Here is a 15,257-nt window from a genome sequence, read left to right as displayed (position 1 = left end):
GTAAAGCAGCAACGCTGATCATTTTATTAAAGATGAATGAATTTAGACAGTTTTTAACTCTCAGCGATGCTGCAGTGTTTGTTTGACTTTGGGACCTAAAGTGGACGGAGTTTTGGAGCCAGATTACTCCGCGAGGCTCCTGACTACGGTAGCCGTAATGCTCCGACTATCTATCAAGCGGTGCGGCTTCGTAGCTTACCAAAGTCCTACTAAAACATTTCATTCTTCCTTTCTTTTTTTTAAACAATATTTTTATTGCTTTTTGCAACAGCATACAAAGGTTTGTTTTCACAGTAATATCCCCCCTCACCTCCCATCCCTGCTCTCTCCCAAACCTCCATCAAATAAAAACACTTGAAATATGCATACATTAGTAAAATATGTGGCATTTATACATATCGAAGGAATTGAAGGACACCAGCCTTGCACGTCTTCCCTTCTAGAAGATGCATGCTTAAATGAAGATAAATAAAGATGAATAAAGGTTTTGTGAAATGACTACTGAGTTCTGGTGCCGTCTCTGGATGCCCGAGGAATAAAAAGAACCGGGGTGAAACTGATTTCGTAACAATAGCTAGCACAGACTAAACAATTTTCCCGTCATCCACACTACTACAGGAGTTGTCCCATGTTTATTTCTTTTATAAAGTTTTTAAATGGCTTCCAAACATCATCAAAATATGTTAACTTGTCTTTGAGAAAACACATTATCCATTGCCATACACTGTGCCAAAGAATTTATCCAAGCACCAATAGCGGGAGAATCTGATTTTTTCCAGTTTAATGTAATTATACGTTTTGCATGTAATGTACAATAATCCATAAACTTAATTTGATGGGCTCTTAGTTTAAGATTTTTAGGATATATATGTAGCAGCATCATTTCTGTATCTAAAGCAATCTTTGTATTTAAAATTTGGTTTATTTTGTTCATCACCTCCTGCCAAAATGCACGGACAATTCTGCATTCCCATATACAGTGGAAAAAATGTCCCACGGGCTTCTCCACATTTAAAACATGTATCTGGAATTCTGTTACTATATTTGTTCAATTCTCCGCGTCGAGCGAGAGAATGGCTGTATCTTCCTCTTCACTTATGAAGAATGTTGAGGACTCGTCTTACATTATGAAAACTCTGCCCATGTTTAACAAATCCATTTTGATCATCTCCTATAATAACTGGAAGAGCATTTTCTAATCTTTTGGAGAGAATTTTACAGAGAATTTTTGTGTCTGTGTTGATTAAGCTTATAGGACGCATGTTTTCACACTTATTATTTAGTTTTCCAGGTTTAGGAAGCAATATTATCAGGGACTCCCTCAATGAGGCAGTAAGATTACCAGTATTAAAACATTCTATATACATATCTAAGAGAGGCTGTTCTAATTTATCTTTAAAGTATTTGTAAAGGTTGATTGGAAATCTGTCTGGACCAGCTGTTTTACCAGCATTTAGAGAGTTTATAGCATCAGTAATTCATGCATAGTAATTTGCCTGTCAACATTTTCTTTTTCTTTGTCTGAAATTATGGGTATATCAATTTTATTTAGAAATAAAGATTGCATTCTAGTTGCATTGTTGTATTCAGAATTATATAACGTTTCATAAAACACTTTAAATGCATTGTTTATCTCTAATGGGTCTACTATGATATTTCCATTTGAAGTTTCAAGTTTTGTAATTGCCTTTTCAGATTCCTGCTGTTTTATACACCAAGCCAGGAGTTTGCTGGGTTTTTCACCTTGGTCATAGAATATTTTAGCGCCGTGTACCACATAAAATTGGCTTGAGGTCAGTAAGCACAACCAGAATTCATACATAAGGCACTGTCGATTTTTTTAAGAAAATTAAAGGATTTTAAGTGTGCCTTATAGTGCGGAAAATACGGTAATCACTTATTGTTGGTAAGTAGGATTGATCTAGATTTGACAGGGGTTGACAACCTTTCTTTCAGATTCTTCATAGGTTCATGCCCCACACACTTCTTTTAAAAAAAAAAAAGATCAACAGTAAAAAGGATTCAGGTGAATTATTATATTATAATATTCAGTGACACAAGGAATACTTGTTCCTTTACTCCTAAAACAATCCTCTTTTTCAGTCCATCTTTTTGCCTGAACACCTTTATTGGGTTGATCCCCCGACCAGTAGTACACAACCTAGCAGGAAGCTAATTCAGTAAAAGGGCTAGATGTTAGAGTCCCTGATAATGCATTGCTTTAAATGGAGAGAATCTTGAGGGATGGCTGTTATGAGCAAAGGCAGCCCAGAAACTTTACCAGCAGCACACATCGTTATGCCTCAACTTTCGGTGTTTTACCCAGGCTAATGTGCCATTTTTTCTTCCTTGGTTAGGTTTAGGTATTAGAGATCTGATCTACATTATCATATTAAGATTTGGGACACATCGTCAGTAGTGGACCTTGGATTCATTGGGTGTTTTGGCCATTATCACTAGACACCCTCATCCAAGGAGGCCCTTCCAGGGTTGATCAGACCCCGAAGTGTGTCACTGGTTTATGTTAACATTGTTATTTCTCTTCTTCTTTCTGCTGTTTAGTTTTCTACAGTTTACTTTCTTCTATCAATTCACTGCAACTAAAACCTAATACTTACCTCTTTAACATTTGTGGAGCCTCACTTCTTCAAAGGGATAGAAAAGGTGATAGAGAGAAGTAAGACAAAAGGGACAAGATTGTTTTTGGGAGTTAGACCAAAGGACGAGGTCTGGTCGCAGAGTCGTTGTTACAATCTCTGTGGGAAAAATTAGCCTCTAATCCAAGTCCACTTGCATCTGCCAATCCCTGGCAACCTTCAGCGGGCCCAGGTCCGGAGCTGAGGGGTTTGTCCTCGGCTTGTCTCCCTCCCAGACAAATGTTGACGAAAGCTGCCGCTCCTCTTGTTTTGTGAAAGGTGTTGATGGATTTCAAGACCAAATCCTCCTCTGCCCTGTTGGACGTGACCCACCACGTCACGATGCTGAAGAGCAGATTTGACCCGTAGCACAGATGTGGCTGGAGTCCACTTCCTTGCTAGGGTGGGAGCAGTGCCTCTTACTATGGGGTCCCGGGAGTCTGTGAGTCACATCTCAAACCTCACTTTTGCACACTTAAACTCCTCTACCAGGCTAGAGATAGGCAATGACAGTATCCTGTCGCTACAGAGTCCAACGCTGCTGAGGCATTTGGGAAGTCTGAGCCACGTCTTAACGTAGGAGCTCACTAGCTTCTCTAGTCGATTGACATGATTGAGTGAGACCTCGTACATTGTCAACGGCCACAGTAGTCTGGGTAATAACCCAAACTGGAAGCACCAGAGCTTCAGTTTCCCTGGGAGTGCAGTGTTGTTAATCCGCTGGAGGTCATCGGCCAAGTTCTGCCTTAGTTGTTCTAATTGCCACGTATTATTGAGGTCTGCATTGTACCACCGTTTTATGATAGAGATGCTGCGAGATTTATTTAAACTCCATTCTTGCCCATTCGATGTTTTCCAGTACTGTTTAGTTTTTTGGTGTACTGCTTGTTGTTACTTAGGTTTAATTTCTTTTGTGCAATTTTTTGCGCTTCTTTTCTTCTTATTTCTTTCTTCATCCCTCTGCTGTCATTTTTGACATCTACAAGGTGTACAGAATCAGGTCAGTTCTGTGGCACAGAGTCTCTCTCCCTCTCTTTTTCTGCCTGACTTCATTGCCTCCCCTTTTTGTTCAGATTGTCCGTTCCTGAATTCCCTACCCTTTCATCAATCCATCCTTGCATCTTTTCCCTTGTGAAGCCAATCCCATTCACACCCAGGAAGACAGCAACACCTCAAAAAAGAGAGTGTGTATGTGTGAGATGGAGACAAACAGTGGTGAGGTGGTGCTGTATGGGTGAAACAAGATGGGCCAAAAGGCACAGACAATCGGTAAATCGAGCTTTGGGCTTACACAAAAAGACAACAGGAGTTTAAAAAGAGGAGTTTTGTCCTCACAGAACTCACATTCATTCACTGGACGAAAGCAGCAGCGGTGGTGATATGTGCTGTTGCTCACAGCAATTCCACCATCAGGCTGAGTCTTTCTGTGTGGAGTTTGCATGTTCTCCCCGTGTTCTCCGCATGTTCTCCCTGTGAGTTCTCTAAGGGCACTCCAGCTTCTTCCCCGAGTCCAAAGACATGTAATTAGTAGGTTTGGGTTATTTTAGTAATTTAAAATTGCCTAGTGTGACTGTCGCTCTCTCTGTGTTAGCTCTGTGACAGACTGGTGACCTGTCCAGGGTATACCTTGCCACTCACCCAATGGGGACTGGGATAAGCTCCAGTTCCCCCAGAACCCTGATTCAGATAAGCAGAAGATAATTGATTAAGTGATCAATGGAAAATTTCTTCTTCTTCTTCCTTGAATGTGCAGCCTATGCAAATGTACATATTTGTAGTAAGGGCATAATAATTAACAAAAACTATATGTAATACAATTTTACTGAAATGACTAGAAAAACTAAAATAAAACAACTAAAAAATAAATAAATAAAGGAAATATTTTCACGTATCAACTGTTGGGCGTGGATGCATTTGTTTTTCCTTTGATTCTCAGATTTATTTGAGTTGTAGTGTCTATTCTGAACTTCTGAAAAAACTCAACAACAAATAAACAGTAATGTAAATAAACAAATATCCTTTATATCAGGTTCATTAAAACATTAAAATTATAACTACCAGAAATTACACCAACTATTTTCAAACAAGAACTTAAATGAACTTAAACTCGCTCTGACAACATGTCAAACAAAAACTCAACTGCCAGTGAATAGCCCGGCAGTGTTCACACTACATGAACGCAGACTGCTGATTCACTTCACTACAAAGAATAGGAGCTGGAGATAAAAGAATGCAGTTTTAGCTTTCGGTTTGACTGACCTTTGATCTCCACAACAACATTTATCCAAGGTAACAATCACAGATCCCTATGAGCAATCCTTATGACAGTAAAGAGGAAGAACTCAGTGGAATAGACCTGTGGCAGAGCTAAGCTCAGGGATGGGGGTGCTGAGGCAACAAGACTAGCTTATGGCTACCTAAGTCTGTTTACCTGTCTTTCAGTCTTTATGTGAAGATAGGCTAATGCTAGCTTAGCATAGAGACAGAAAGAATTGTCTGTTCAGTACTGATGAAAAAGGGGACACTATTAGAGTAACAGATCGCATAAACATGTTCCCAAAGTAACTGATAACAAGCTAAACTTTAATACTAAAAATACTACAAATTAATTTTTAATTCTCTCATATATTAATAATCGTGTTGCTCTAAGGTATTCTTCAACACCAGTTGTTTCCCTTTGATGGTAACTAGTGCAGTAGCTGTGTAGGATGACCATTGCTATTCAAAAATGCTGTTCAATTAAATACTTGGAATATTTAGGAATAAAATGTTTTTTAAAATCCAAAGAGATTAATATCACCATCAGAAATCAATGAAGTGCAGATATCAGGAATCACTCACTGAAACGCGACATCAGGTAACTCAAATACAAAGCCTTTTGTCTGCTGCCCGGGGGCTCAGGCAACAAACTAACCTATTAGTGGAGAGTCTGGACGTGTGTGTGTGTGTGCAGTCTCAATAGTTTGGTCTACCTTCACTGAAGCATTCTCCCCTCTCCTCTGTTAACGTGCTGTTGCTAAGATACCATCTGCTCATCCTTACTCTTCTACACACAAACAGCAGCTTGTGTGTGTGCGTGTGTGTGTGCATGTGTGTGTGCATGTGTGTGAGCAAGAGACATGTTTCTCACTACCCCTTGACTATCCTTGGTATAAACATTCCTCCTCATTGCTTCACACCCTTTCACCGCATTAAAGGTCACCTGACAGTAAGAAAGGTGTTTAATTCTTCCCCCCACTTGCCTGCAGATCCTTCCCTGTCTCCTGAAACCTGCAGACAATTTGGGCTGACCTGAGAGCAGATAAGAGAATTCAGAAACCAACATTTGTGCCTTACACTTCTTTAAACAAAATCCCACAATGTATTAGTTCTCCATTTAAATATATTAATGATAACACAGTGTATGGCCCACATCACTAAACCAATAGCTGGAGGTACAACTCCCATGAGCCTTTTTACAGTGTGCCAGTGGCAAAGACTCATACAGTGCTGGCAAAACACAGAAAAAGTAAAATTGTCAGATTCTTATCAATTACACAGAACCCTCAGGGTAGCATCTGATCAGTCCCAGTTTGTTCTGCAGCATGGCAACAAGCCGAAACATGCATCCAAAATTATATAGAAAAAAATGCAACAAGGACAACAAGAGTCACACACTTTCCCCAGGAAGTGAAACTTTCACTTGTTATATTGAGTCACGCTCTCAATGCAGTTCCATTATAGTAGGTATGTAGGGACATTATGCCTATTTACTCTGTAAACACAATAACATAATTATAGAAACATTAGACCCTGCAGTAATACAAACAAAACCCCAACAATCATGTGGCCTCTTATGAGAAAGCGCTTGACGACAGACGGAAGGAAGTCCCTTTTCCCAGGAAGAAACCTCATGGATCACCAGGCTTAGGGAGGGGCGGCCATCTGCTACGATCGGTTGTGGGTGAGGAGAGAATGACCTCAAATACCAAGTCACACACTGATGAGTTCCATCCATCCATCCATGAATCCATCCATCCACCCACCCACCCACCCATCCATCCATCCATCCATCCATCCATCCATCCATCCATCCATGAATCCATCCATCCATCCATCCATGAATCCATCCATCCACCCATCCACCCATCCATCCATCCATCCATGAATCCATCCATTCATCCATCCATGAATCCATCCATCCACCCACCCACCCATCCATCCATCCATGAATCCATCCATCCATCTATCCATCCACCCATCCATCTATGAATCCGTCGACCCATCCTTGAATCCATCCATCCATCCATGAATCCATCCATCCATCCATCCATCCATGAATCCATCCATCTTCTCCTGTGCATTCAGGGCTAGGTTGTGTGGCCAGCAGCCTCAGCAGAGAAACCCAGAACTCTCTCTCCCCAGTCCCCTCCTCCAGCTTGTCTGGGGGAACACCGAGGCATTCCCAGGCCTGAGAGATATAATCTCTCCAGCATGGGCAGACCCAGCATCAATCAACGCTGATTAGTTGATGATAGAATTTACCACCTCAACTACTGCAATTAACCAATAATTTAATTATTCAAGAGACAAATCCATACAATTGCCGACATACATAAATACGTAGACATACAAGATTTTTTTTAGCATCCAACAGATGAAGTGGACTCAGATGATGTTTTCTTTTATACCTCTTGGCTCTGTTATTAGACTTTAGATTAAAAAAAGATGGGAGACTCTGGAGTCTACTTTGAGTGGTGTTTTTTAATTCTGTATTTATTTTTGTCTCTTTCATTTAACCAAATGCCCGCTTCCTGCAGCCTAAACTGCCATGTGTTTTGTTACTCACCCTATTTATGATGTGTTCCTGTCCAAAAAAGAGAAAATATTGAGTGAGTGGCAGTTCTCTGAGGTGAATGGGACAGACTGCTTGGAGCTAAGAAGAAGGTAAAAGTATCTTAAAGAACCACTCATTACAACCAAGCTATGGAGAAATGCCCCGCTCCTGAAAACCACTGATCACAGGAGTTTAGCAATTGTTTAGCAGGAGACTGGGCTGCAAAATTTTTTCTGTGTTTCAGCCACAGAACAACACACAGAGCCAGACACTGTAGGGATTGCTGGTGTTTATTTGAACATATTTGTACTCATATCTGAGTGCGTGGATGCCTGCAGCACATTAGATGAGAGGGACACCTTTCAAAATAAAGCTTTCCATGGGAATCCATTTTCTGCTAGTGCTAAAAATTCTCCTAATTTTAGTTTTTACTACGAAAATGATTGCACAAGTGCACTGAGCTAGGATCCGAGGCCCACTACCATTGAGTGATGATTCACTTGAGTGAAATAAACAGCAAAGATGCAAAGAGAAACACAGAGAAAGGTATAGAGAAATGCTCTGTTTATGTGGGCTCTGTCCATCAGCTGGACAAAGGAGACCCAGAGCATTTGGCTTTTTAAAGAACTCATATGAAAAATAAAATAAAGAAAACTCCCACTCCCTTAGTAAACAGTACATGTCTGTGGACAAGGACAAGACTTGTGCGCCTTTGTTTAGTCACAGCTGACCCAAAGGCTTTCCAGTATGACATTGAAACTGTTGTAGCCAAAACTATGTGTCAGGAGCACTCTAGTAGAATCAGTCATTAGTCATTTACATGTATATTAACATTTCCCATATATTCCTGTGCATAAGTTAAAGGCAGTGAGAGCAGGAACAAGACCCCACCACAGAGCATATCGGGCATGTCTGAGTCATACACAGCATGCAATGGAGGAACTGGGGTGAAGGTGGGTTACAAAGCGACTTGCAGGACAAAAGGGCTGGCAGTATTTTATGGGACCTCAGCTGAGCGTCATTCTATGCTGCTCATTTGTTTTGTTCCCCAAGTGTCTGAGATCTCCAAACTATCATTTCACCTTAAAACGTAGCTGTCACTCAGCATTAGACCAGGAAACTAAGCTGTTAGCCAGCAGCTCCTTAAATGCCACCATTTAACATTCCCAGCTTGTATACTTAATTAGTTACACAGACAAACAGACAAAGGCAACTTTGTGAACTGGAACTAGTAGAAACAGTAACAGTGACAAATAATCGGATCCCATAACTGTACGGTGCATCATGGTGGTGGTGGGAATATTCAAGTTTGGCTGTTCTGGAGTTACCTGGACTGAATTGACTCCACCTGCCCAAGAGGAAGTAGTATGTTTCCCTCTTTGGTTGAAATCGTTCTGGAGAATTATTGATACTGGAGCGGGATAATGAGCCTAAACACACTTTTACAAGAGCTACTAGTTGACCGAGAAAAAATATTTTTTACAAAATTCTGTTGCTGTTAAAGAAAAAGGAGGGAAGATATGTTGAGAAAGACATTTTGATAAAAAGAAAAGTATTGTGACAATAATCTACAATTTGCAGATTTTAACTTTCACTTAAATGAGTAAAATGTGGGACTTTTGGACCCACAAATAAAGATTTGTGTGACTTTGACTGGCTACGATATTACAATGCTGCATAAATATTAACTTAAGAAACGCTTCTGCAGGCGCTGCTTTACATACTTCTAATACCCTGTTCAATAATATTGTTATGATTTTTCAGGTTTTAAATGCGGAACATTTATTTATAAAGTCAAATTTATGCATTTCTTGCACACTGAAAAAGTCACTGGTAACATTTTGTCCAACTTTAACCACAACAGCTATTTCTAACATAACTTTGAGCTGAACACACTGCTCAAAGAAACCTGCTGTGATAAAGCTTAAACAATCATGGTGCTCTAAGGACTTTGGGGATACACTGCACTGTCCTCTACATCTCTGTAAAATAATGAAACAATACTGCCCCCTTTTGCTGGAAATATGGGATTTTATTCGATTCAACTTTTATTACAGAAAGAGACGAGCAACCCGAAGAAAAAAGATGGCATGAAAAAAAAAAAGAGAAGATGCTGCCAAAGTTATGTATGCTGGGATTAAATATTCCTTAGTTTGACTTGGTGATTTCAACATGGCTAATGTTAGACATGTCATGCTAATATTACTTTAATTTACTACAGAGTGAGACAACAATCATGATGATTCCAGGATTATTGTTTGAAGCGAGTGGTGGTCACAAGGCTTGGGGCTATGTCTGCATCATTTACAATTAGAATCTGAATTATTATCAAATTACAAGAAAGAAGAAAGAAATCAGGTAGTCATAGTTGACTAACAAAGATGAGAAACATAATGACCCCTCTGGCATATAAGCATATTCTCTAACACAAAGACTCAGATCTTGATCTCTCAATTGTGACAAATGTGACATATTTGCAAAACTTTGCAGCACATTTCCTGTTTCTTTCATATTTTTGCAGCATCGACGACATGCTCCTTCTTGTAATCCTGATGTTTTGAGAACTGAAGTATTTGGATGTAGAGTTGAATTGTCATGCCAAAGTTCTGGTTTGAGAAAAAATGATGAAATCCAGTGAGTAATGTGAAGTATGTGATTCTTACAAAAAGAAAGTATGTTTGTTGTTTTGTCTTATTGTGTGTCTTAATTACTCACAGCATTCATAAAGCCTGTTTATACGAGCAATGTCATTGGCGCTCATCTGAAAAGCATTTCCGAAGTCAAGATTAGGATTGGACCTAGCAACAATCGTTGGCTGCCCATTCCTGGAGAAGGAGTATCTAAAAGAACAAACGACAGCATATACTGTGACTGTACCATGCTCATATATGCAGCATTCATTCTTATATAAAGAATATTTATGAACAGGGGAGAAAATAGGCCTTTAAAAGTATTGAATAGTCACACTAAAATCCTAGCAATGAATCCGTGTTTTTTAAATTCTGGATGACATTTTCTCTCAGAAAATGCAAAACATGAAAGGTAACACAACACCTTACAAGCTCCATCAAACTCACCTGCCATATTGCATGACAGAGTTGAAGTCATAGGGAGTCTGCAAATTGTTGGTAAGCACTTTCTCAAAGTTGCTCTCTTGTCCTGCACAGATATTTCCAGGAGACAAATGTTTAAATGTTACTCTGTCGTGGCTGCCACGATATTCAACTACAAATCTTTGCTCTCAGCTCTGTGAAGATGACAATTATCTAACCATAAGGTCTGCATGTTGGTATATTTTGTCATGGTCCTGGGTCGGTGACCCAGTGTTTTGAGCTTATTGTTGATTTTGTATTAGTTGTTAGGGTTTGGTTCTGGTGTTCAGTGCTTTATTATCCCACCTGAGTTCTTCCCTGTTGTGCTCTGTTTGTGTCCCTGAGTTTGTGTTTGTAAAACAGTTTGAGTTTCCTGTTTTACTTTGAAGGTCTGGGTCTCGTCGTGTCTAATTAGGTTCAGCTGTGTTCCCCTCTGGTGTGTCATTCCCTCATTACCTTGTGTGTATAGTGTGTGCCTGCCTGTGTTCCTTGTTGCGTCATCTGTGTAACCGGGTGTAATTTCTGTGTCTCTCTGCCCAACATTCTCTGTGCGTATGGTTTCAGGTTAGTTCTTTACTTTTCCCCAGTTTAGGTATTGTTAACTCCCCGTTCTGCTCTTTCTGTTTTTTTACTTTGCTTTTACTATAAATAAACACTCACTCGCACCCTAGCCAGTACCTGCATTTTGGATCCTTTTTCTCACAACACCACATGACTGCTGAACCAGCCGTGACGTATTTACAATATAACATTTACATTCAGAGCGAAAATGAGGAAGAAGGTTAAACATGAATGACTACTGCAAAGCAACAAAGAAAGTGCTATGGCAAAACATTTTTTACATGTACATGAATAAATGCTTCCATATCATGAAGACATATATCTACTATTTATACTCACAAAAGACTATTTACTACTATATAATTGGTTTTACTATTTTGTATCCCCCCAAGCAGTAAAGTATCATGCTTAGTAGTTACTCCATGTTGCATTGTTACTTCCACACTTTCTATTTCCCGTCAAATAAAGTGACTGAGATACTTCTACATTCCTGACATGATGCCTTTGAAGTCTTACAAACATTTATTATTATTGGTTTGAGAGTCTCGGGACCAAAGGAATACCGGATGCACTGCTGTCTTATCTGCTGAGCTTGGAAAAGCACAGCTTACTTGTAAAATGCTCATTGGTATAAAACAGAGTGTCTGCTGTCCTGGACTAATGTGAAGTGTAACCAAAGGTTTGTGTAGTTGAGCTGACCCGGGATGATGTTCTCGGTGAGGATCTTCACATACTGGTCCCTGTCGGAGCGGACCTGCTCATGGTGGAAGCCCAGAGCATGAAGAACCTCGTGTTGCACCGTTGACTGGAACAAGCAACCGTTTCTCTGGAGGGAGATTCCCTGTCCTCGGCTCTGACGGCCCACGTACGAATAACACCTGATACACAGTAAGATTGTTAAAAAACGATTGAGATTGACACACAAACAGTTATCTACTATCAGCCAAAATAAATAAAAAGATACCGGTCTAACCAATCTCCTAAGGTTTTTAAAGATCTGTTTTCCCTTGATCATTTAACAACCCACTCCAGATTCATCTTATTGCCTTACAAGATGCCAGTCTCTAGTCCTGGCACGAGTGGACTAAACAGTATGTGAAATAATTGAGAACAGATCGTCAAAATGCTATTTACCCTCTTATGAAGGGTATACATTTCATATAGTAGCAAACAATAATAAAGCTGGACATTTTACAGTAGAATTTCAGCACAGGATGGAGCTGTCACATGATACAAATAGAATATTTGCAATAATTATTTACATTTTAAAGGGTTTTGAGGACGTGAGTGTGTCAGTCCTGTCTTGTCATACAGTGTCAGTACAGGGAGTGCATTCTCACCCTTCTCCAGAGAAGAAGTAAAGGTAATTGACTTGGTCTGTCCTCCAGACGAAGCGAATGCAGGTGGACTCGTGGAAGGTGAGCAGGGCACTGATGATGATGTTGCGCTCCTGGGTGGCTGCACAAACAAATACGAGTCTGCTGAGGAGCTTCTTTGAACAACAGTAACACTGCATCACCTTCATGTGTAGTTTATTTGATGCATAGAGTTGAATTTCTCAGACATGCTTTATGAGAAAAAATTCAACAGCTTAGCAATGTTTATGTATATTTTCGTGCTTCCCCTCTCATCACGTGACACCTGACAGTCGTCTGTATATTTAATATTAGCAATCTAAACTGTGCTTAGGAGACTGTTGACACTGCCACTGTGACAATAAAATTACAAGTATAACAAACAGTTTCAGCTATCCATGTGGCAACATCAGTGGTGTCACCGCGTTGTAAAAAGGTTGTGTTGGCTTTCTGTGTGTGGAGTTTCCCTGTACTTGCTAGTCACCATATTTCACAGTGAATTTTAAACATAAAGAGTCGATATCCCCATAACTCTCATACTTCCTATGCTTCCATTCCCAGGAGAATGGAAATCAACATTAAATGAAAACATAATTTGACACGTTTGTGGATCTGTTTGCTGTAGTTGTCACAGAGTTTTAGTTTTCTCTGTGAAGCTGGTTTCTAAACATGTTATTATTTTCAGTTTACATAATTTCAGTTCAAGTGACTTATTCTAGAAACAACCTAAATTATATATCTATTTGATTCATTACATATTTCATCCTTCAGCCTAAACAGCTCGTGTTTCCTGGTCTGTCTTTTAACTCTTTAATAAAGATGACATTTGACAACAAGTTTAATGAGCATCCAAGGGAGAAATATCTGAAGTCAGTGTTTAAGGGTAAAGTTTGTGTTGCTTACAATATACAGAGGAGATGGAGACAGGTACAGTGACGTGGCTTCCACTTTTGGGCCACTTGCAGCCAGTGGCTGTGCATGGATCAGCATTCTTGGTTAAAGTGGGTGCAATGTCGCCATGAACCAGGCCTTTTGCTGCAGCACAACAAACAGAGAGTGGATGGATGTTCACAGAATGCATGTTTACTTGTTGAATGCTAAGTGATAAAATGTAAAACAAAAAGGAGAAAGTGAGTGATTGATCATCATGAGTGTTGGCCATCTATTTTCTGTTAACAGGCTCTGGAAATTTCCATTTTTCCTCCAGTATTTCTATGTTAACCAAAAGAGTTTTATTATGTACATTTTCACTTACATATGTCAGCGTTGACTTTTTCAATGATCGCTGAGGCACCCAAAAACTCATCTGAGGACACAAGGGAGTGGCAGCATGTTAACTATAAGCTCTCAGATACAATTTAACTTTAACATCTGGGAAGTATTTTATCGTTCAACGCACCACTTGGATCTTTGATGACAGCAGCCCTCTGCAGTACAAAAACAGCAAACACATTAACTTGCTGTTCATCGCGTTTAAAATCACACTGACAGATTTTGGTATCGTGGTCACTGGTATAAGCAGACATGGTGAGAAGTTCACGGCTTTCACAGAACAGCAGGCAGCGTTTAACAACATTACCAAAACAACAAGAGTCAAACGTACCAGAGAAATGACCGTCATTGACAGGAAGAGGGAGAAGAAGAAAGCTGGAGTCATGATGTTGGTCCTCTGCAGTTAACCTACAGTCAAAGTCTGACCAGCATTTGGTTATAAGAACTTCAGTGTGTATAAATGCTGGAACAGTAAAGTAAATCAATGCTGTGAGGAGAACCCAGAAATCTGATTCTTCTCATCTGGATGTTGAATTTTCTCCCACTGAAAATGCAACATCCACATGAACAGAATCAGCTTTCTGGGACTTCCTTACCTGTACGATTGAGCATGTATCGAGACGAAATGAGGAGGTGAGCTGCTTACCTGCTGTACCAGGCGTCTGGTGGATGCAGAAGCTGTTCAGCTGCTGCATCTTTATAGACAGCTCACACAGGGTGTGGTTGACGTTTCACCAATGTCTTTTGAGGTTACTTTACAATTCATGACTTTGTTTTTGCTCATGTCAAAACACTGAAATAGCAACAATTTTCCAGGAAGGAAATTTGAACAAAGAAGCGCAGGCTGATAAAAGCACTGGGATCATTTCATTATTTCAATTAAAAGTTGCAAAACCCAAAGACGTATGCTTTGCCAGTGTAAATGAAATTTTAATCAGACTTGCTGGGGTGAAATTAATGAAATAGCTTTATTACCATTGGGCAGAATAATCAACAAAAACATGATAATTTATTACATCATATACTTTTCACTGCTAGCACACAAAATACAGAGCTTCCCTCTGAGATGCAGTCAAAAAGGAAAAACTCAGATAAAACACAAATAAACTGAAACTGTGGTCTGAACAAAGGTAGGAAAATTAAACAAAGAAATTCATTAAACCTGTTGGCATAAATAGGCAATAAATTAAAAATCATTGTAAAATCTTGTGATGCATACAAAAAAGATAAATACAGATATAACAGGTGTGACTGGCTGTGGAATCTGTTATGTAACAATGTGTCCAGATCAACGTATTTACAATAGCTTTTTTGATCAAAGTCTAACTGTGTCCTTGGCTTATGACTACAGAGAACTTTCTCTATCATCTCTTGGCAAGTGAGACATGCATGGAAAAAAAGAGTATATCTGAATAGATGAGTAATTTTCAAGTGACAAAAGACGCAGTGATAACTTTGAGAGCTGGGATGGAAACAGGAAACTGTTTTTTTGTTTTTGTTTTTCTAAATAAAGCACAGACACGTA

General features: G+C 39.6%; 1 protein-coding gene across 2 annotated transcripts; it reads right to left on the bottom strand.

Moving 5' to 3' along the window:
- Window positions 1–9,318: 9,318 nt before the first annotated feature.
- On the bottom strand, window positions 9,319–14,395 carry LOC146583743 (high choriolytic enzyme 1-like). Of its 2 annotated transcripts, none has more exons than XM_085281224.1 (9): window positions 14,064–14,221; window positions 13,860–13,887; window positions 13,716–13,766; window positions 13,364–13,495; window positions 12,446–12,563; window positions 11,805–11,983; window positions 10,530–10,611; window positions 10,168–10,292; window positions 9,319–10,058 (listed from the first exon to the last, which is right to left on the bottom strand). In XM_085281224.1, coding segments are annotated over exons 1-9 (771 nt in total). In that variant the 5' UTR covers window positions 14,118–14,221; the 3' UTR covers window positions 9,319–10,056. The 2 variants fall into 2 exon arrangements, with proteins under 2 accessions (XP_085137350.1, XP_085137345.1); XM_085281219.1 differs by lacking the exon at window positions 9,319–10,058 and adding an exon at window positions 14,379–14,395 and having other exon boundaries at window positions 10,160–10,292; window positions 14,064–14,153.
- Window positions 14,396–15,257: the final 862 nt, after the last annotated feature.

This window comes from Mchenga conophoros, linkage group LG1 (genome assembly GCF_057382185.1).
Source record: "Mchenga conophoros isolate Kocher_MC1m ecotype Shallow Benthic linkage group LG1, M_conophoros_male_GT1.1, whole genome shotgun sequence".
Classification (NCBI taxonomy): Eukaryota; Metazoa; Chordata; class Actinopteri; order Cichliformes; family Cichlidae; genus Mchenga; species Mchenga conophoros.
The sequence above is the reverse complement of the archived record's forward strand: the minus strand, read 5'-3'. Positions and strand labels throughout refer to the sequence as shown.

What these genes read in the sequence shown, in the direction of transcription:
- LOC146583743 (XM_085281219.1), bottom strand. Translation starts at nt 14,117, where the DNA reads ATGACTCCAGCTTTCTTCTTCTCCCTCTTCCTGTCAATGACGGTCATT. An exon ending in CAATGACGGTCATTTCTCTG is followed by an intron (nt 13,888 to 14,063) that starts GTACGTTTGACT and finishes TTTGTACTGCAG; the next exon opens with AGGGCTGCTGTCATCAAAGA. An exon ending in AAAAGTCAACGCTGACATAT is followed by an intron (nt 13,496 to 13,715) that starts GTAAGTGAAAAT and finishes GTTGTGCTGCAG; the next exon opens with CAAAAGGCCTGGTTCATGGC.